This window comes from Halyomorpha halys, unplaced genomic scaffold (assembly GCF_000696795.3).
Source record: "Halyomorpha halys isolate HHAL.00 unplaced genomic scaffold, Hhal_1.1 Scaffold364.1, whole genome shotgun sequence".
Classification (NCBI taxonomy): Eukaryota; Metazoa; Arthropoda; class Insecta; order Hemiptera; family Pentatomidae; genus Halyomorpha; species Halyomorpha halys.
The window spans coordinates 272304-294990 of record NW_027108785.1 but is presented as its reverse complement, the minus strand read 5'-3'; the positions used below and the strand labels follow the sequence as shown (position 1 = coordinate 294990).

General features: G+C 31.0%; 1 protein-coding gene and 1 long non-coding RNA gene across 9 annotated transcripts in view; one reads left to right on the top strand and one right to left on the bottom strand.

Annotated features, from left to right (window-relative positions):
* Nucleotides 1-22687, top strand: part of Pi4KIIIalpha (phosphatidylinositol 4-kinase III alpha) — a 122255-nt gene that overhangs the window by 40425 nt on the left and 59143 nt on the right. For all 8 annotated transcript variants that reach the window (XM_014422286.3, XM_014422290.3, XM_014422285.3 and 5 more), the window contains 7 exons: nucleotides 500-639; nucleotides 2344-2579; nucleotides 4989-5328; nucleotides 7633-7818; nucleotides 17576-17810; nucleotides 20415-20572; nucleotides 20773-20901. In XM_014422286.3, coding sequence (XP_014277772.1) covers nucleotides 500-639; nucleotides 2344-2579; nucleotides 4989-5328; nucleotides 7633-7818; nucleotides 17576-17810; nucleotides 20415-20572; nucleotides 20773-20901 — 1424 coding nt within the window. The remainder of the gene's footprint in view (nucleotides 1-499; nucleotides 640-2343; nucleotides 2580-4988; nucleotides 5329-7632; nucleotides 7819-17575; nucleotides 17811-20414; nucleotides 20573-20772; nucleotides 20902-22687) is intronic.
* Nucleotides 10004-15252, bottom strand: LOC106681783 (uncharacterized). The gene is made up of 2 exons (XR_001343305.2): nucleotides 14647-15252; nucleotides 10004-10346 (listed from the first exon to the last, which is right to left on the bottom strand). It is a non-coding gene; the product is annotated as an uncharacterized lncRNA (long non-coding RNA).

The following is a 22687-nucleotide window of genomic DNA, read 5'->3' as shown; positions in this document are numbered from 1 at the left end:
GAATTGCAGGTTTCTGAGATATAGAAGGAGCACTGAGTACTAATTACTTGGAATAGAAAGGAAGCTAGGAAATACTGGCACTGGAAGGATGGATAGAGCCACTTCAGCTCGGCCTAATACTGGATTATGTGTGTATCTCTGGTTATCTCGAAAATAAATCGTTCTATGCAATTCATAAGACTTTTAAGTTTAGATTCGAGATTACTTGAGAGTCCACCATGTACCAGGCAGCTATAGTCAAAGTGGGGGAAAACAACAGAGGACACTAGGAGTTGATGGGTTTTAAGTGAAAGGAGATAACGGATGATATTGAATTACTTTAGGGAAGCTATGGTTCGATGGGAAATTTGAGCAATGTGTAGTTTTCAGGATAACGTTTGATCTAAAGAGACACAAATATTTTTGACTGATGTATGGATTATCTGTGAAGATACTGTTAATGGTAATTTTTTAATTCTATTTTTATTAATTTGTTGTTATTTTGTATAATATTTCTAAGGTCTCTGGCCAAGTGAGTGGCGAGAAGGTGTTGAACAGATAGCTGTGAAATCTCCATGCTTGGTTGCTCAGAGCTCTTCCAGATCAGAATTACGGCAGCTTCAGTACACGTCTGCTGTCAGAAATGATTCAGTTTCCTTGGTTAGTTAATATTATTTTTTCTTCTTAATAAATGGTAGTAAAAGATAATATTTCACCAATATTAATTAATAAAAATGTTCCACTTTTTGGCTTAAACTCCCTCTTTAGGACCAAATTTTTTTAATCACAATTGTCGTAAAACTTATGCACTCAAACTTCCAAGATAAAGGACGTAATAAAATTTTATTTTTAAAACCTGGATTAAAACTGATGCAGAAAAATAACAAACATTCGGACAACACCTTTCTAAAACCTTTATTCCACATCCTGATATCCTTAACCCAATTCACCTTGAATGTATTGGAGCAGAACTAAATATTCCGCTCCAAATGACTCTCCCATCTAAAGCATTTCATCCTTCTGAAATATCTAGCATCATTCTAAGATTACCTACCTGCAAAGCTCCTGGATAAGACCTAATAACATCCCACATTCTAAAACTTCTTCCTCAGAAAGCCATCCTATTTCTCACCTACATATATAACGCCATACGCCGTTCCACATATTTTCCTGACCCCTGGAAATTATCTATAGTTAAAATGATTCCCAAACCTCAAAAGCCTCTAGAATACCCATCATCCTATCGCCTTATCTCTCTATTACCGATCATGGGCAAAATCCTTGAAAAACTCATTTTGAAATGCCTATACCCCATCATGGATTCTAATCATATAATCCCAGATCACCAGTTTGGATTCCGAACATCCCACTCTACTATCCATCAATGTCATCGTATGGTGGACATTGTCTCGTCTTCTTTGGAGTGTGGAATGTACTGCACGGGAGTCTTTTTCGATGTAGAACAGGCTTTTGATCAAGTCTGGCACCCGGGACTGCTTTACAAACTCCATAAATTCCTACCTCCTAAATACTTTCTCCTCATTCGTTCCTTTCTCATTGATAGATTATTCCAAGTAAACCACAATGGTTCTTATTCATCCCTCTATTCTCAATCCACTGGTGTTCCTCAAGATAGTATTCTCGGTCCCATCCTCTACACCATCTATACAGCTGACATTCCAACCAATCCTAACACTATTTTCACCACATATGCCGATGACACATGTGTGCTCGCAGTTAATAATAACCCATTAATTGTATCCCAAACTCTCCAATCCCATATCACAGCCCTCGAAGAATGGTGTCATAATTGGAGAATAACCTTTACCCTACATCGTAAACCTACCGACTGCCCTACAGTTTCATATAATAATGTTACTGTTACCCCTGTCGAACAGATCCACTACCTTGGACTACATTTGGACAAACGATTAACCTGGAATCCTCACAAAAGATTGAAAAGACAGGAAACCGTGTAACCGATCTAGCCGAACCAGATATCACTCCTTCCATTACAAACTCCCTAACCACTCAAACCCCCTAGTTTCTAACCTTGCATCCTCTTCCATTCCTGACAATCCTCCGAGGTGCCTGAAAAGAAGATGGCCATGAGACCTGCACTGTAACACTCCATTTTAATTAAGATCAAATTTACTGAATGTATTATATAATATACAGTTGTAAATTTCAATAAAGATATTTTTAAAAAAATTTAAGACTATGAGATTAAATAAAAATGACTGACAATCTTAATAAAAATTTTTTAAGCTCTGCAGCCATATGTTTAATGATATTAAACTTAGATTAACTCTGATGGCTTGGTAGTTAAGTGTCATTTCTATGAGCTATATTCTGTTATTTCAGGGGCAGTTGCAAGAGTTCCGAACTCAGATCCTTAACCTTCTGGACAATCCCGCAGATGTCTCGGCCACAGTCAGCAAACTGTCATTTGCTCAGTGTACCTTTCTACTCTCCGTCTACTGGTTGGAAACCCTGAGAGTACAGCACTCTCCAGAACCCAGCCTCCAGCCGATACTTGAATATCTCACTGATAGAGCTCTTATCACGGACAAGAGTGGCATGTGGTTATGTGTAGCCAGGTGTGTGATTTTCTAAAATATTAGAAATCTCCGATTATTTTATTTATTATAAATTCAAAACCTTTGAATATACAGCAGACTTTGTTTTATAAAATAAACCTATTTCATTAGGGGTAGGTGTTATTGTCACTATACAATAGACTTCTCAAATCACCAGTCAAAACTTGAAGGCACTCCCATAGCTTTACTGCTAAGTTTTTAAAAATAATGTTACACTTAAAAGAAAATATTTTAATCCAAGTTCTAAAAATTTCATCTTCCAATGATCTCCCAGTAATGTAGTGAATAAATCTAAAAAAAATCATTTGAGTTGGCGGGGAGGATGGGTCCAGTGAGAGGCTTACAGGATTTTAAACCATTTCAATTGATTCCTCTGTGGAGACTTTAATGAATCTCCTTTTTTCTACAAAATCTTAAATGAATTATAACCACAAATTTTGATCTATCCTTAGTTATATATATATTGTTTATACTTGCCCATGCTCAGCGGAGAAGGGGGTGAGTTAAAGGGAAAAAATAAAATAAGTATAATCGCCAAAAGGGAAAAAAGGCAAAACAAAAAAGAATAAATTGCTCCTTAGGCGCTACGTTATTCTTTCCTTGGAAATAACGGAAACCCCGAAACAATATGCCCACAATATACCCTTATATAAATAATAATCAAATTATAACCACTGGCGAATACCTTTACATGTAGATAACAGAAAACCAAGGGGTGTTACCTTCCTATCTTAAATAAACATAAAAAAAAAAAAAACAGGTAAAATTAACAAGTTGAAACCAGTGTGCATGCATATGAATGAACAGAAGAACCATATGTACAAAAGTTTAATGATAAGAAGAAATATATGTACACAGAATGAAAAAGGAAAGAAAAGAATTCATGTCAATTAATAAAACAATAAGAACTTATAGGTTGACTTAACTTTAACTTAAATGATTAACCTTATCAACTATTATTTACATTACTGCACAAAGGAATATAAAGTGATATTAAAAAAAAATTTAGTTTGAACCCCACATAGTCTTTGAGTGTACTCCTGGCAGAACACAAGGTTGTCCGATATTTCCTTTCCGGTCACCGTATCACCAGAATTATAGAGATATGATCTCTAACGATATAATCTCACAACTCTCCTATCCAGAACGTGCTGAAGATTCTTCTTCACAAAACATAAGCCCACTCGTCTAAGCATATCGTTCGTGTTTTTGTTTTTCCCCATAATCCCTTTTGTCTATGCAGATATCGCCAGTGTTTTTATCTTACCATGACAATCGTAACAGAATGGAAAATTTTTACTGATTGAGGATACAGTACAGTGATTTGCTTTCAGTTCTTTTGCTAAACTGATGTTTGCCTCACAATCTTTAAGGCGTCAGCTAAAATGGAAATTCTCCTCCATAATGAAAATTTTTCTTTTAGACACGATGTACTTCTTTTGAAGGAAAAAATTAATCTTAATGGAAATAAATTTCCACTTTTCAAGGCTAAAAAAATTCTTCAAAAAATTAGGGCTCATTTTAGTAAGACCTTTTTATGAGTTCCTGGAAAACCGTAGCTAAAGCCAATCTCTTATTGTTCTAAGGGTCATTATGACTGTCCAGTCATTATAGCCATGGTTGTTATATCCTATAAAAAAACATATTGCTAAAGCTTTGAGAAATGTTGGTCTGAATATAAATGTCACTATAGTGATTACAACATTAAATTAGCCTCTTATAATTATATCCGTGGTTATTATTAACAATGTCAAGTGAGCGTATTTTTAAATCTTTATATAGCTGACATTTTTATACATTTCTTAGGCTTGTTATAAGCCATATACCTTATAGTGTCGGGGCAGACTGGATCCATTTCATAAATATATCTATCCGTTGCCTAGTACATGACTTCTCCAAGAGCGATTCCTCTGTTTCTTGCCGATATAAGGTTCTCCAATTTATTTTTTGGTCGACCGCGTGGCCGTTTTCCCTCAGTCTCAGTTTTACCTTTAAATACTTTCTGGGAGTCTATTGATCAGCATTCTTAGCACATGGCTGAACCACATCAATTCTTTTCTATGTATATTTTCTATAGCAGTTCCTGCCTGTTGCTCATTATTTGCAAATGTTTTAAAGGTAAGATAAGCCTGCCTCTTATCATTAGATTTTAGGACCGGAACAGGAAAGTTGGATATCCTCTATTCTTAGTATCATGATTGGTGTTATCTTGAGAGATTGTAACTTTATCATTATGCATCAATCAATACCTGTTATAAGCGAATATTTCAAAGGTAATATAAGAAGAACTTTCATGGTGGGTGGAAGAGGGATTTTAGTTAATTTTACAACATAGCTAAATATAAGTAAATTTTCTCATGTTTTTATTAATCTTTTAAGTTATGTTTATTTATTTTTATTTTATTTCAGTGTATCAGATAGAGTTTTTAAACTTTTCTTGGAAGCAATGTCAGCGAAAGCTAAAGATGAATCTAGAGAGCGAGAATTAGAAACCCACGCTGTGTTCCTTTTGGTAAACTTTAACCATATCCATAAACAGATTCGTCGTGTAGCTGATAAATATCTGTCTGGCCTGGTGGATAAGTTTCCTCATCTCCTGTGGAACAGGAACGTCCTCGGACGAATGCTTGATATGCTTCACGCTTTGTCAACATCTCTCGATTTGGATCCAAATGATACAACTCTAACTGTCAGTGTTCCGAACACTCCTTATACCATTACACTTATGGATACACTTGATGCAAGAGAGGTAACATTTTTTTTTTTAAACTATATTATACCTAAATTTGGATCCATATATATTGGCAAAAAATAAAGGATTTGATTTTTTGTCAATTCAAATCAAATTATCCGACAATAGTTGCTAACAAAATTTTTTCCCCATTTTTTTTTACAATATTTAGAAAGTTGTAGTAGAAAAAATGTAAACCCTTGGAGATTCAATTGAAAGATGTATTCCTTTACAACTTATCATTTGTGGATGACCAAGTTATCAATGCCCAGGATACAGAAGGTGCTTGTTACATGTTGAGAAAGCTACAAGAAGAATATAAACAAAAGGGTTTGGTTATTAATGCCAAGAAGATGAAACTTATGTCGTCAAGTCATGATGACATAGAATTGAATCCGGTCGAGGTGCTGAAAATAGTCCAACATTCAATATATATCTTGTCTCCGTTATTTAATTAATGATTCCTTTACATGGAAATGAAAAGAAGGATTTCAGATGGTAAAAAAAGTAATAGCAATGTTCAATTAAGAATTACGAAATTTAAATATTATTTCTAAAACCCAAAAAAATATTTACAAAAGTATTGTGCAGTATGATGAATGGAGTAGAATCATGGAACATAAAAGGCTAACAATGGAAAAAGTAATATCCAGAATGGATATAGTAAGAAATGGAACTGTAAGAAGAGAAAAGATAAAAGTTGAAAAAAATATTTTGAAAGAGATTGAAGAAAAACACCTGATGTGGTATCAACATTTAAAAATAATGTCTGAATGATGATTACTAAGGGAAGAACACTTCTGGAAAATATATGATTGAAGAGGATGAGATATACCAAGGAAAACATAGGAAGAATACTTGATAGGACACGGCCTAAGAGAGGAATGTTCCTTCCTTGGACAGGATGATTTGGAAGGAGGCCATACAAAATTTAGGTTAAGGAAACCCATAGCTTGAGTCTAAAATCCTAAATAAAATTTTTGTGAACGCTCATTTTGTACTAATATGTCATACTACTTTGTGTATTATAGAGGTTTATGTTAAATACTGTAGCTTCCATATATCAAAGAACATGAAGTATACAACATATTTGTCCAATATATAATCCTCTTCGTTATTGTTAATTAAAAAAAAGGTAAATGTTTTCAAAATAAAAACCTTTTTTAGCAATTAAAAATGTTTAGATTCTTCAAAATTGTCTCTTTTGAGATATTTCATTTGAAAAATACCTAATTTAGAATAATTGCAATATTTGAAAATCCATTAAAAAAAAAGTATCTATATTTCTATGTATAGGAAGATGGTCAGGGTTGCGGTCAAAGGAGAAACAAAAATAGTTTACAACTATTTATTTTCCTGTATAGGAAGATGGTCAGGGTTGCGGTCAAAGGAGAAACAAAAATAGTTTACAACTATTTATTTTCCGACGTTTTGCCCCACTTTGTAGGGCTTCAGGGCACATCAGGGCTAAAAAGATAAAAATGATACAATTGTAAGAATAAAAATACAAAGATAAGATACAATGATAAGAATAAAAATAAGTAACAATGGCAAGAGTAAAAATTTTTTATATAAAAATATGTAAAATATACAGAAGATGTACATAAAACAAAAACAATACGGGGAAGGAAAAAAAAAATTGAGATTAAATAAACGTCATGAAAAAATAACATACAATAACAATGAAAAAAAATAAAAACGTCATTGTATCTTATCTTTGTATTTTTATTCTTATCATTGCATCATTTTGTATCTTTTTAGCCCTGATGAAGACCTACAAAGAGGGGCGAAACATCGGAAAATAAATAGTTGTAAACTATTTTTGTTTATCCTTTGACCGCAACCCTGACCATCTTCCTATACATCAATTTTTACGGTCAACTATATATACATATATCTATATTTCTAGTTTATTTGCAATGTAACTAGTGATCTATACATTTACTGGGCAAAAAATATTTATTGTATTATTTATAATCTTTAACATGGTTTATAATTGAATCACATATCTTTAAACTATCAGGTGCTACAGATTATAAGGTAAACCTCAGTAAAATAAAAAATCGGTTGACACATCTGTACAAAAGAACTGAATGTATAAAAAAATTCATGAATTTCTAGTTTGAACTCTAAACAAATATTGGTAAAGAAATTAAAAATTTAATTTTATCAGCAACCTTCCTAATTAAACTTGTTGATTTGATACAGATTGACCATTTTTTCATTAAAAAAAAAACATCTTTTCAGTCGATTCAGTTTTGGTAAATTGTTTTAGTTTGTTATTTTATTTATCTCTAAATTAAGAATACATTTTATTTTCAGGGAATCGTAAATGACTTTGCTTCACGATGTTGTGGTATTATTCAAGAGGCTATGAAATGGGCGCCGAATGCAACTAGGTCACATTTACAAGATTATTTGAACGAGATGGTAAACTCAGGACAATGGGATAATGAAACCGAGACTATATTCTCTAACAAAAGGGTCAACATACAATCAGCCGTACTTGTGAGTTACAAATTATTTTATTTTACATTCACTCTCTTAAAAGTTTAAATATTATATAATATTTACAGTTTTTGGCACGATTATTTCAGTCATTTGTGGTTAAGGTAAATATTAAACAATGTTTAGATAACTTGCTGTACCCTGTTGTTTCACCCATATTTTTTTTGTATTATAATGTTTTTGTTTCATACAATAAGTGAGTAGTAACATTTTTTTGAATGGAACAATATTCTTAGTTCCTTGTCCTTGTGATATATTGTAATATCCTCTTTTATGAGTAAATAGTTATTTTTATATATAAATGATTTTAGTTATGTTTTTATTTTATGTATCAACGTTAAATATTGTAGTATTAAACCTAAAAGCAAGCTAACCAATTTTCATTGTCTATAACAAATATGTTATAAAGCCAAGATGGCGGCGCGTGTCCTCCAAACAGTCCATTGAATAGCAGCCATGTTGAGCAGATTGAAATATTTTAAAAACTTTTTTTTAACTTCCCATCATAATTGAAATTACAATACATTTAAGTAAAAATAGAAGTTATGAATAAGTATTAAAGGAAACCATAGGAAAAACTCAAAACCGTAGTGCTACAATCGATGTTGAGAACTAACAACAGAATGGGGAGGAAGAAAACTTGGTTTATGATGATTCATTGCTTAGATGGGAGATGGATGACATTGCCTAGAGGCAGGATGTCCTGTAGATCCCTTAGCTACTCTCAGTAGTAGACATCTTGAAAAAAGAAGACATCGAAGACTCGCCCAAGAAGAAAAAGAGGACTCTTTGTCTGAATCACCAAACAACATACTTTGGTGGATGAGAAATGAGTTATAAACTATTAGGGAACCAATCCTATGTTTCATTAGTGTTTGAAAAAAGATTGCCAATAGTCAGTGTTAGTTTGTTAAGAAAATCATCAAAAGAACATTCTATGAAATTGGTTAGTTTTGTTCTACCTAAAATTAAATACATTTGTAAAAGATATATTAATTTAAATTAAGTGTTATTAAAAATTAGTGTTCCAATTTCCTAGAAACCAGCCCTGAAATTAAGAGTCTATAATATTGTATAATTACAAATAAAAATTCTCATATTTATTTAATATCTTTTAAATAATTTTTTAATTTGACCTTGTCATCTTCAAAACTATTCCTTAGATATGAGAATTAAGTTAAAACTATATCAAATTCAATTTATTTTATTTTAAATAATTTTTGAATATCACAATGTATGTATAAAATGGTTTTATCAAAATAATACCAGTAGAGAAGTGGTTTTAATCACTATGAAAGAAATATAAAACATAATATTTATTTGTAGGGGGATGGTCCGAGTGGCAGTCAATAAAGGTGTCAAAATAGTAAAATAAAACTATTTATTATAAACGGGTTTACAATAAATAGTTTTCTTTTACTATTTTGATACCTTTACCGACCACCACCCTGGACTATCCTCCTACAATTTACTTCACACAGTCAACTATCTTCTTCCAATAATATTTACCATACCAATTGACTGCAGCAAGCAATAGCTGCATATAAAATCAAATAAAATGACAATTTAAATTGTAATAACCTGTATATTTTAAGGTTATTAACTCTCTACAGTATTAAGAAAAGAATAATTTTATATGAAAACTTTTATAAGCTATTATAGTAACAGAAAATCACAATAATCTAATGTATAAAAATCAATATTTGTTTTTTTCATACTTTAAGCGCTGCTATAACGTTCATCTAATCCTGATAGGGCTTTTTGCTAAATGTTCAGGATTTACCCGGGAAGGTTATTGGCTATTCCAATTTTTTTTTGGCTCATGGCTCAGAAAATATACATGTTTTTCATGGTTACTATATGCCAATCAATTTGTCTCTTTCTTGAGTAATATAATGTGCAATGTGTAAAAAATGAAATATGTTAATTTATATTAAACTTTCAATTGTATTCAATTTGTCTATCTACGTCCCTAAATCTGGCTTTGGCAAAGCATTGCTGGGTCTGAAAGTAATATTATAAAACAGACACGTGACATGAGTTCCATGTGTCTACGGATGTTCCATATCAAGGGATTTAAATTAGTTGTAATTTTCATAATTAGGTGATACAAATGAAAATCAGGCTATCCTTTTATATAATAGTATTGTATGATAAACTCTTAATATAACTAAAGAGTCAGATGACACTTTTAATAAATTTTATTCAAATTATTCTTTAAAATTCTCCGCTTCTAAAGATCAAAAATGACATAGTACCGACGAAAAAGTATATAAATTTCTTTTCTTCAAAATTAATATGGCCTGAAAGATTCCTCCCAACAAAGACGTGCCAAGAACCTTGATACTTCTCCATAAAGAACTGTTTTATAAACATCGCCATGTCCACTTCTCTGTAGTAGCGGTTGAGTGACTTCTTTGCCATCAGGATTGCGTCATCCATCATTTCGGCTGACATCTCACATCTCTTTACGTCGACGGCTCGGTTCATGTAAAATCTTGATTCCATTGGTTGAAACAGATATGATGCTACATAAAAGAAAAAAACGATTGGTGTTCTACTTTTCATTATTATTGTTAAGGAAAACATAATGTACAGGAGATAACGGTTGATGTTATATTTAGAAATAAACCACATAATAATGCACTACAGTTAAATATTATGTTAAAAATTTATATCCTAGGCTGAAAAAACAAAATTATGAACAAATTTACAAATAAATGTTTATATCCTGAGCCAGGAAGACCAAAATTATGTTAAGCCACCTCAAATCGACTCTGTCTCTTTGTAGGAAAGCTTAACTAAAGAACAAAAAGAAATGCTGGCTCAGATCAAAACATTTATTTTTTTTAGCAAATACAAAAAAAAAAATACATAAAGTAAATTAAAAAAATAAAGAAACCTTCAAACATTAAAATATTTAACAATTAAAATTAAAAAAAAAAAAAAGCGAAATTTACAAATTGCTGATTATAATTTTTGTTTACAAATTGATGAACTCTGATGGGTCAGGGTCCTGAAGTCTTCTTCTGGATGTTCTCAATCCATGTCGGTGGGCTCACAAATCGAAGCGGTGCTCCGATAAATCACGCAGAAAGGTCTGGTGACTACTCTGTACCAATCTACTGGGTGACTATAACAACACAAGTCCACTGGGCAACTGTACCATAACAAGTCCACTGGGCGACTATATGTAGGCTACTGAACTTATGTTATCTACTGGGTTGTTTCATATGAAATGTCAGTTTTTACAGGAATGATTATTTAGCAAAGCATATAACATATACGTATATGTTATAATTCTTAATGAAGGGTACAGAAAAAAAGGGGATTTAGTGTGGCAAATTGGCCGGGTAGGATTGCCTTTTACTATTTAAGGGGCTATGATCTTTTTCAAGAGATTTTGACATGTCTTATCTTGTTTTATCTTCAGACAAAAACTTTATAGACTTTTTTTTTTTAATTTCAGATTTATTATGAAAAAAAAAATAATAAAATTCAAATTTATTCATGTCAAAGCAAAAATAAACATCAACACTTGTCTCAAAGTGCTATATGATTCATGTTAGGCATAAAATATTCTAGTATCCTTTCATGCCATAAATAGTTCACAACTTCATAGTTCTGTGTTACCAAGTGAATACATTAAACAGCCTACAATACATTAAACATACATGGCATATTTAATAAATGTTATTATTGTTCATACAATGTTATATCCGAGAAAAATACTTATTATTATTATGTTATTGTGTCATATTTAAAAGTTTATTCTTGAAATACGCTTTTTCTAATTTCTATAAAATTTTCTAAAATATATAATATTGATTTCTGATGATTTTACATCTTATAACTCACTTGTTTTTAAAAAAAAAAATTAAGTATTATGCTTATTTTTGTATTGATAACTCATTGTTAGTATTGCAAATTCCAAAATTTTCCTTTTTATTTATTTTTTGTTTCTATTCTATTTTGAAAAAATGATTTGTAAAGAGAGATTTACACATGATGGATTAGAATAAAAGAAATAAAGTGAAATAATATATCTATCTACGAGGGTAGTCTGAAAAGTTTCCGACCTAACAAAAATACAAGACATTTTATCTGGAAATTTTTTTTTTATTTTTCTACATAGTCTCCTTGTAACTCTACACACTTCTCCCAGTGATGCACCCATCTCTGTAACCCATCCAAAAAGTACTCCGCATTTTTCTCTGCAAAATAATTGTTCACGAAGGTGATTGTCTCTTCATTTAACGAAAATCCAAGTCGCTTGGGACTGAGTAAGGCGGGTGGTCAAGCAGTTCAAACTGTAATTCATGGATTTTGGCCATGGCAACCGCTGAGGTGGTGTGTGGTCTGAAACAGGATTTTCTTTTTCTGCAAATGTGGCTGTTTTTCCACAAGTTCTGCCTTCAGCTTGTCTATTAATGATGCATAGTACGCTCCTGTAATGTTTTTCCCTTTTTGAAGATATTAAAATAACTCCATGACTATCCCAAAAAGCCATCACTTTCCCAGCGGATAAAACAGTTTTGCTTTTTTTTGGAGCCAATTCCCCCTTTGCAGTCCACTGCTTGGACTGTATTTTTGTTTTGGGCGTATAATGGTGTATCCAAGTTTTATCTAAGTAATTAATCGGTGCCAAAACTCGGATTTATTGCGCCTAAACTGCACCAACAGAGCTTTGGAACACATTTTTGCTCTAACATGAGCAAACGCGTCACCTAACGTGCGGACATTTTCCTCATATCTAAATTTTGATTTAATATGTAAGAAACCCGTTCTTTTGACATGTTCATAACCTCTGCTATCTCTCTCACTTTAATTTGGCAGTCGTCTAGCACCATTTGGTGAGCTTTGGCGATGTTTTCTTCGGTAGTTACAATTTTTTGGACACCCCGGATGTTCATCATCTCCCAAGCTCTTATGGCCATGTTTAAATTCATCTGTCCAAAATTTCACTGTGGTTGGGTGTTGATGATCTCAGGGTTTTAAGCCCTAAAGCCTTAGCCAACAACAACAATTTATTTATTTACAAAATCAAATTTCACTCTGGTAATGATGGTGCAGAGTCCCCATACACAGAATCCAACTTGATTTGATTCCCATAGGCGTATTGCTTTTCAAAACCAAATAATATTTAATGACAGCTCGATTATCGATTTTGTCCATTTTCTCAAAAACACATCAACTCACTCAAACAACTGTTACATAAACACTGCATCCAAAATGGCTGAAACTTTAGTGTGTAACTGTCAGCAGATGAACAACGAAATTCACTTGCTTTTATTTAGTAGTGCTGCCATCTTCACGTTACGGTCGGAAACTTTTCAGACCACCCATGTAGATGCTTAACAAAATCAGCGGCACAAATCTTAATTTTTCAAAAATTAAACACTTTAATTAATATTAATAATAATGAAGGCCTTATGAACCCAAAGGTTCGATGCCGATACCACTAATCGCTGTCTATATACATCCTTCCTGTGATGCCCCTCCAAACCCAATTTTACTAAATCAGTTTTAATGCAATGCTCCCATCTACATTTTGGTCTACCACTCAGATGTTATTAACGGGTCAGACCTGTCGGTTCAGTGTTTATTAATATTTTAATTGTTACTAAGCCCTACAATCTTACATGCCCATCTTATATGCCACAATGCTATAACTTGAATTATATTTACTGTATGTAGATCCCTTAATTCAGGGTTGTGTAGTCTTCTAAATTCTTCTGTTAATCCATCCTTTTTCAGTCCGAAAATTTTTTGTAATACTTTATTTTCGAAAACCTTAAGGTGCTGTTTATCCCTTAGTGTAAGAGGGCACGTCTCGCTTCTATAAAAAACAGTGGAAAGGATAATAGCTTTGTAAATTCTAATTTTTAAGTTTTTGGATTGAAGGCGTGAGCTAAGCAGTTTTGAAATTGATAAATAACAAGCATTTTCCGTCTTCAACCTCACATTTATTTCCTCATCAATTTCGTTTTTTCTAGTTACCGTAGAACCTAAATACTTAAACCTATCTCCTGTTCAAATGTATTTCCTCCTGTATCTGTATCACCAAAATTTAACACTTTATTAATTAATATAAATTAAAACGCTGTAATTAGCATTTTAATTTAACATGTGTTTTCTTTTTGTAACTATCAGTTATGTAGAAGAAAAAAAAGTATCTCATAAACTGAATTTGGAAATTTTTTTTTAATTTACTAAATTTTTTTATAGAATGGAACTATAATATTATGAATACAATAACATATAAAATCATTAAAGATACAAAATTTATTTATTGAATATTATATTAGACTTATATTAGGCAGATATATACCAATACTAAGCTTAAATTTTTTTTATTGCAAAATACACATATTTTTCATTCATTCTTTTATTGCTAAAAGTAATATTTTTCATTTTTTTTTTTTAATAATTAACATTTTCTATTGATTAAAATGATGAAAATACAGTTTATAATAATCGGCTTATTACTATTCTTAGAAACAGTTTTAAGTTATCAACTGACCTTGAGTTTTGATTTATTATTCATAATGGTCATTGACTATAAGAACCTAGTAAGAAAACTTTTCTGTCGGGCCTGCCATAAATACATAATACATTTTAAATACCTAATGGAATCAATATATTGATTTATCCACGCTCACTTTTATTTTTTCTTTCCATTGTTTTGTTCTTGTTTTTTTTAGTTAGTTTTAAGACTTTAACATGCCTATCGCCTACAGTGCCTGGTGTTATGGGCGGTTGTTTTCCTAAGGCTAAGTGCAAAGTGCATGTAAGAGGAAAAATAAGTTAAGAAGTGCTTATAGTTACCCATAGTTGCTTAGTGATATCGAACACAAGTTGAGTATAAAGTTAACAGTTCGGAAGATGCTATCCAAATTTTCGTTTACCACACTACGTACAACACTAAAAATCTATAATTTCAAAATGAATTTTGAAAATTCATATGTTTTTATTTTACTCAGATGTGTAGTTCAATTGTTGTTTTTCTTGAATTTTAGATTAAGATAAAATTAATTAATTTTAATTATTTTGTAGAATTGAGCCACTGAGAGCTAAAGTGATATAAATTATTTGTTTTCATCAAAATTAATTTTCATAAAAAATGTGTATATATATGTATGTATTATTTTTAAAAATTATTATTGCCTTAAAAGATCAAAAGTTAATAAAAAAAAGGTATTTCTAACTAAAAACTTTATATAACTTCCCATAAAGTTTAGAATATCTCAGAACTCCACGTTTGACTTACACCACTTCTGCACTCAATAGCTCAATTCACATTTTAATTTCTTATATATAATAGGAATTATATATCATAAACAACTTTATTCTGGTTATTTGTTTTGTTTTTTATGAATTAAGTTAATAAAAGCAAAACATGGTTTTAAAGAAAAAAAAAATTGACATTTTCAAGTAGTGTTTCTTTCGGAAACTAAAATTGACATTTAATCCTTTGACAGGGACTTCACTAGAAAACCACTTGCAAAGCACAATTTGTTTGGATATTTTCTTTTCATTTAAATTAACATTATATAATGTAATATTTAACTAAATAAAGGTTTTTTAACCATGACGACTATTGCTGTCACCTGCCTATATCACTGAATGAATCTATGACTGCAATCAGATGAATGTTTTGTGTTTTTTTTTTTAACTAAATGAACTGAATAAGGACTCAAGAAGGTTATTGTGTATAATCACATTTTCTATAAAACATTTATACTTCATGAAATAATCCAAAACAATGTAATAAATGTTATTGGAAGTAAAATTAAAAGAGTACATAAATTAAATTTAAATACTTCAAAAAATTAAAAAAATAATATTTGATAACAAAAAAATTATTTTTTTTTTTTTGTGGCATAACCTAGAACAATCATAGCTGATGGAAGTTAGTACAGTTCTAAATACGGTTCGGGACAATTTAAGGAGAAAGTGAGGTGCTAGAGCTCTTCCCACCACTCCGAACTCAAGCTAGAAAAGTGACCTCCTTAGATAATAGCTTATCGTCATCCATGCTCCCAAGCTACCATGGCTTGGCGATAATATGTTGTCAATCACAGTCATAGTGTTAAAAACCCTGAGAAAAAATGACCTCAGTAAATAAACTGCTGGGAATAAACAGTATTTTAAATAAACTATCACAAATATTTCCAGGAGTTGTAAATAGATTTTAATATGATTGAGATGAAGATAAAAATGTTTGAAAAATAGAACAGACTGAAACGTTGCCAATGTGTGAAATATATAGATATAATAAATAATAAAACCGAGGTAAGGTTATTATTACTAGTATATAATTTTATATTAAAAAATGTGGGCTTAATGTTGTTCATAATATTTTTTATTGATTGATATTTAATAAGAAGGGGTGACGGTGGTAACACGCCTGTCTGCCAACCCATAGATTGCGAGGGATTTTTTTCAAGCATAAAATTATGCAATACTCACTCACAATCTCTCCCCAGGCATTTGTGAGGTCCGTTAGCCAATGGGTGGCACTCACAAAAATAGGCGTGGGAGTGACGGACCCACCCTATGAAAACTACGTCAAGAATAACGCGAGGCCTTGGACCTCCACAGTCTGTCATGCCAATGAAAAAAAAAAAATTTAATAAGAAATACATTTAGACATAATTGATATTAAGTTAAAATCTTAATGTAACTATTACATTTTTAAACAGACTTTAATCTAGACTGAACAGCCCTGATGAAGACCTACAAAGAGGGACAAAACATCGGATAATAAATTGTTGATATTTTGTTCTTTTCGACCGCAACCCTGATCATCTTCTTCATATATTATATATTACATTTGACTTACACTACTTCTGGGCTCAATTAACATTTGAATTTCTTAAGTTAAATAAGAAATATATAGATTTGAATTTCTCAAATTAAAGGAGAAGTACGTTTAGATAAAATTATTATTAAATTATAAATTTAATATAAAATTGTTATATTTTAGACATTAGTCTATATATATTTGTTTATATATAGTCCATAGGTTCGATTTAGAATTTTCATTTTAAATAATATTAAGAAATAATAATAATAATTATCATCAGATGGTTAATGTGCACCCGATTTTGGAACTTTTTTGATTTTTTGTGAACTTGACCCACTTACAGGAGTCACCTAAGTCTGAAATTTGTAACTGAGCTTCCTTAGGGTATAAATAAAAAAAAAGCCACTAGCTTACACCATATTGATATCAATGTTTCATTTTAAAAATTAAAAAGTGGAGCAATGTTTATGATAGTGGTTCCCAACTATTGCTCCATGGATTCTGAGTGCCTTAAGGGTAACCTAGGAAAACAATCTTAATAGAATAAGTGGCGAGAGGTAAATAACATGAAATAGGAAATGAAGTGAGAATTTTTCTCTGCCTCGACCTGGCAAGCTCTGTAGGCAAACCAGTGAAAGCACTCCCATGAAAAGTTATTTCAAGATTTAAAAAAATTACACTAGTCATTGACACATGACTTTCTTGCAATTAATTACCAAGATTATGATTTAGATGGGTTTAATAGCATAAGAGCTATAATAAAATTAATTAACATTAATTTCTAGTTTGTCTTCTTAGATTTTATTAAAGTAATATGAAAAGAATCATACTGGAGTTCTCTCTTATTTCCTTTGCGTCTATCATACCTTATTATTTTTTATATAGTTTTAAAATAAACATACTATATTAATTTTGTGTCTAATTCACATTATCTTTTTTTGTTTTTAGAACAGTACACTTGAAAAACGAGGGGGTGCTCAGAGTGCCCCATTATTTGTATGCTCAGTAAGCAAAAGAGCGAAATTCACTGGCCAGGTTTCGGGAATGCTCTATGGTCCTGTGAGTATAGACGCAATTGCAGATAAGCTGATTGCAGACATTTGGACTGCTTGCAGGTCTAAAGATAACATTGCTCATCATGATACCCTTTGGCGTGCTACTGCACTTCTTACATCCATCCTTGGTAAATTTTATTTTATATTTAATATGTTTTTGTTATAAATGCTTATTTAGGATATTTGTCTATATCAAGTCATTTCCTTCCTTACTCAAGTTAGTTATGGTTTAAATAGTGAATTCTCTATTAAAGATTATAGGGTAACAAGCAGGACCAACATGTCCTGGTAATAGGTGATTTCAGGAACCTCTAAATTTAAATGTCATTCCACTTATTGATGGTAATGTCATGTAATGTCAATCCAATATAATGTCATTCCACTTATTGATGCTCTAAATTTAAATGTCATTCCACTGATTTTGTTCCTAAAATCACCTATTACTGAAACACAACATTTAGTAGCTGCTACTCTATAATCTATTATTAAGATTTCACTGTTTCACTGTTATAAGTTTTGATTATATGGGACCATCACAAAATAAAAGTTAACCTTCCAGGCCTAATTCAAACCAGCAATGCTGCAGAAACGAGGCAGTCAATATATGACAAAAGGTGTTGGTTAGGTCATTGCTTAAATTTCATAAGCCAAAACTAAAGTTGCATAAAATAAATTATTGATTTCTGTGTGGTAGTCAATGGCAGCATAATTCATTTAGGATGAGGTGTAGATAGTTGACCGTAGATTACTGATTGGAGAAGATGGTTGAGGGGTGGGGTCAGCAAAGAACAACATAAATAAGCAAAAAAAATAATTATTTATGCTGATGTTTTGACCTGAGTTTCAGGTCTTCATCAGGAAGTCAAGCAGAGAAGTGGTGAGTTTTAGCTTACCTTCTCCATTTGACTCCCTGATGAAGACCTGAAACTCAGGTGGAAACGTCGGCATAAATAAATATTTTTTTGTTTATTTATGTTGTTCTTTCTGACCCCACCCCTCGACCGTCTTCTCCAATCAATTAATTCATTTAGTATTGGTAGTCAATGGCATCATAATTCATTTATCCTTTTTACTCAGAGGTGAAACCATCATATCCAGATTGTATTGCTGTGATATTAACATAATGCTTCAAAAACTTGTCAAATAACAACCTGCATTGGTTAATTGGAAGTGACCTATCTCCCTCACATGATAACACCAGACCTCATGTTTCACGACGGACAGTGAGGAAACCAAATGAACTGTGTTACAAAGTCCTTCCATATCCATCTTTTTCACCAGACTTATCTTTAACAGTTTTCTATCTGTTGGTCAAAACTATATTTTCTGACTTCATTTTTTCTTAAAACCCTGAATTTTTATTTTCCGGGATTGAAAAGTTGATAAAGCATTGGAGAAAATAAAGTAAGAAGATGGTCAGGGTTGCGGTCAAAAAAACAACAAATAGTTATTTACTATTTGTTCTTTTTTTCACCGCAACCCTGACCATCTTCTTATATTTAAATTTTTACGGTCAACTATGTATACATATATAGAAAATAAAGGTAAATATTTTTAAATAATATTGTTTTGATTTCATAAAGTTGTTTTAATAAATAACATTTCCTGTGAAAACTGACATTTCATATGAAGTGACCCAATATAATATTGAAATTGTATGGTTTTATACTAGAAGATAACAAACTTAGAAAATATTAGAAAACAGAAGAAAAAAAATTATTAAAAATATTTTTATTTCCTATTAGAGAAGATGGTCAGGGGTGTGGTCAGCAAAGAAACAACATAAATAAACAAAAAATATTTATTTATGCAGACATTTTGACCTGATTTTCAGGTCTTCATCAGGGCTATAAAAACAAAAAGACAACAACCATCATTTAGAGAGAAAAAAAAAATTATATAAACAAAAATAAAATAGATAAAACTATATATAAATAAAATAATAATAATAAAAATAAATAAATACAAATATATAAAATAAAATAAATAATAGACTAAAAATTTGGAAATATACACAATAATGGTATGAAAATATAAATTTGTTGATTACTATCTACGATCTTGTCCATAGTTAGTAATCAACTAATGTTCTGTTGTTTCTTTGCTTGCCGCACAACCCGACCATCTTTTCCAATCAGTAATCTACGATCAACTATATACACCTTATTTTTATTTCCTTTAATTTTTACTAATATTTTCTGATATAAATTCTTACTATTTCAATATTATATCTTACTGTCTTAAACTATTATTTATATTTTTAATTTCTTGTTATTATTTTTCATTACATTATGATTGGTATCGTCTGTCTACCTACCCAAAGGTTGTGAGTTTGAGTCCCCGGCCCTACCCAGATTTTTTTCAAGGATAACATTATACAATACTTTCTCACAGCCTCCTTCCGGCCATTTATGAGGCCTAATAGCCTATGGGTGGCACTCACCAAAAAAATATTCGTGAGATTGGCGAACCCATCCCTATGAAAACAACATCAAGAAACACACGATGTATTTCCCTAATACATTGCCTGCGGCCTTCAACCTCCACGTTCTGTCGCGCCAATAATAATAATAATAGTAATCTCATTTTATTTTAGTCTTGATGAAAGCCTGAAACTTTGGTACAAATAAATAACATTAGTTTCAACTTATTTGCAATTATTACTACTCCACCTCACATCCTCTCCTCCCGACCATCTTCTCTTATCGATTCTTTATATTGTTTATAAATAGGAACACCGAGGAAATTGCTCCACGTGGTCGCCTGGTCGCAAGTTGAACTGTTCACAGCTGAAGCTATGTCCACCGCAGTTCAGTGCTGGCAGTGGCTCATTACGTCAAGGCCAAGCATAGAACTGCTTTGGCTTGAAGAAATGATCACTGCATGGCAGGTTAGTTTAAGTTTTTTTTATAGTATTATTTTTTAAAATAGAAAAAAAAAATATTTTTAAATAGTTAGTGGCTTTAAATCTAGTTTTTCCTTTAATAAAAAGTTCTGACAGCAGGTATTTTTAGATGGATATAATTAATTTATATTTTGATGTGCATTTTAAAAAAAAAATTTTCTTTCATAATTTATTTTTCAAATCAGTACACAGTTGATACGAAGCTGGGGTTGTTCTCTGAAGAAAAAGAAGAAGTTAGCCCATTGGCTGCCTATGAAGGATGCGTTCTAGAACCTTCTCCTCCGTTTGTCAAGCCTCATGATATATGGATCCAGGTAAATTTATTGTTTATTAAAATTTTTTATTCATTATTAATTCTCGCACATCACAAGAACAAATATTACAAATGGAGGATGGTCCGGATGCAGGAAATAATTCAAATAGCAATTAAACTATTTATTTTAAGCCAATCTATTCCTCCACTTTTGCAGAGCTTCATCGGAGATAAAAAAGATACAAAAAACTAAACTAAGATAATATACAACATGAAATAAAAGTAAACTAAGGCATGTCTAAAAATTATGTAAAACATCACATGGATGATGACTTACTTCACAAAATATGGAAAGTACAGAAACATTATACAATAATTAAAACTTTCCTATAAGAGAGAACCTTTAATCATATTTTTTGTTAAGTTAGTTTCATTGTACTTAGCATTTCTGTGAAGTATGCCATTAATACTCATATGCCAAGGCTAAAAAAGATACAAACAACTTAAATAGTGTAGGAAGTAAGAAAATAGATAACATGATAAAAAAGTAAACAAAGTCATGTCTAAAAATTATGTAAAGTATGTAAAAATTTTTATAAAAATGAACAAAGTAAATTATTAAAGTAAAAAATTTGTTACTTTTTATATAAATTAATCAACAATCTTCCAAGAAAAAAAAAATTAATTTTTTACTATTGGTTTATTAAGTTTTTCTTTTGCCAGATGAAATATGATCATTATATTTTTACTTTCCTACCACTACTACATTAGGAATAAGGAAACTTGAAACTTATTGAGTGAAATTTCTGCTGCGCAATTTTCAACAGATCTGTTTTACTACCCACAGAGTTCAAACAATGACACATTTTGTTATTTCTCTTTTATTCTCTTATAGCTCCCAGATACATGTGTACCAAAGTGGACAGCCACTACAGCCAAATTTTTTTTTTAGACTTTAGTGCCAAAAATGCTCCTAACAATTTTGATGAAACTTGTCTGAAGTCTTCTCCCTTAAAAAATTTTAACTTTATGTATCAATGGCATACTTCACAGTAGTGCTAAGTACCATGAAACTAGCTTAATGAAAAATACAATTAAAGGTTCTCTCTTTTAGGAAAGTGGTAATGTCCCTGTATTTTCAATGTATTGTGAAGTAAGTCATCGATCTACAATATAAATAATCCCCAACCCCCCAAAAAATGTATTAAATAAATTAAATGGTATCCTTGTTAAGTCTCAACTCTCTTTATTATATTAATAGTCCTACGTTTCGGCCAATTCGGCCATCCTTAAGGAAACTATTTATAACCTTCTATAAGGCTTTGTTTATATGATAGTGGATAGTGTACTTGATCTAAAATTAAAAGTTAAAAAAAAAAATAGGGTGATTTTGACTTGTAATTAATGACCTGGGCAGAATAGCCTGCAAAAGTTTTTAAATTTTGATGTGAGGTGAGAATTTATATTTAAGATTGTCCTTGAGGATCGTCGAAATGTTGGACTATTGATGTAATAAAGAGTGTTGAGACAATGCAAAGATACAATTTGATTTATTTAATAAATAAATATCAGTCTCAAAAAATTGAAAAAATTATACATAGAAAAAATTGTATTTGTCAATAGAGAGGTAATTAAATTCTTCACAAAAAAAATACAGTTTATTGAACTTTTTATCCATATTAACACTGAAATTGGGATATATATTGTAATATCCTCTTTTTTAATAAATAGTTGATATTTATAGATAAATTATTTTAATTATGTTTTTATTTATGTATATTGTTTATTTGTTATTTTAAATCAAAAAGCAAGCTAACCAGTTTTCATTATCTAAAATAAAGACGCTT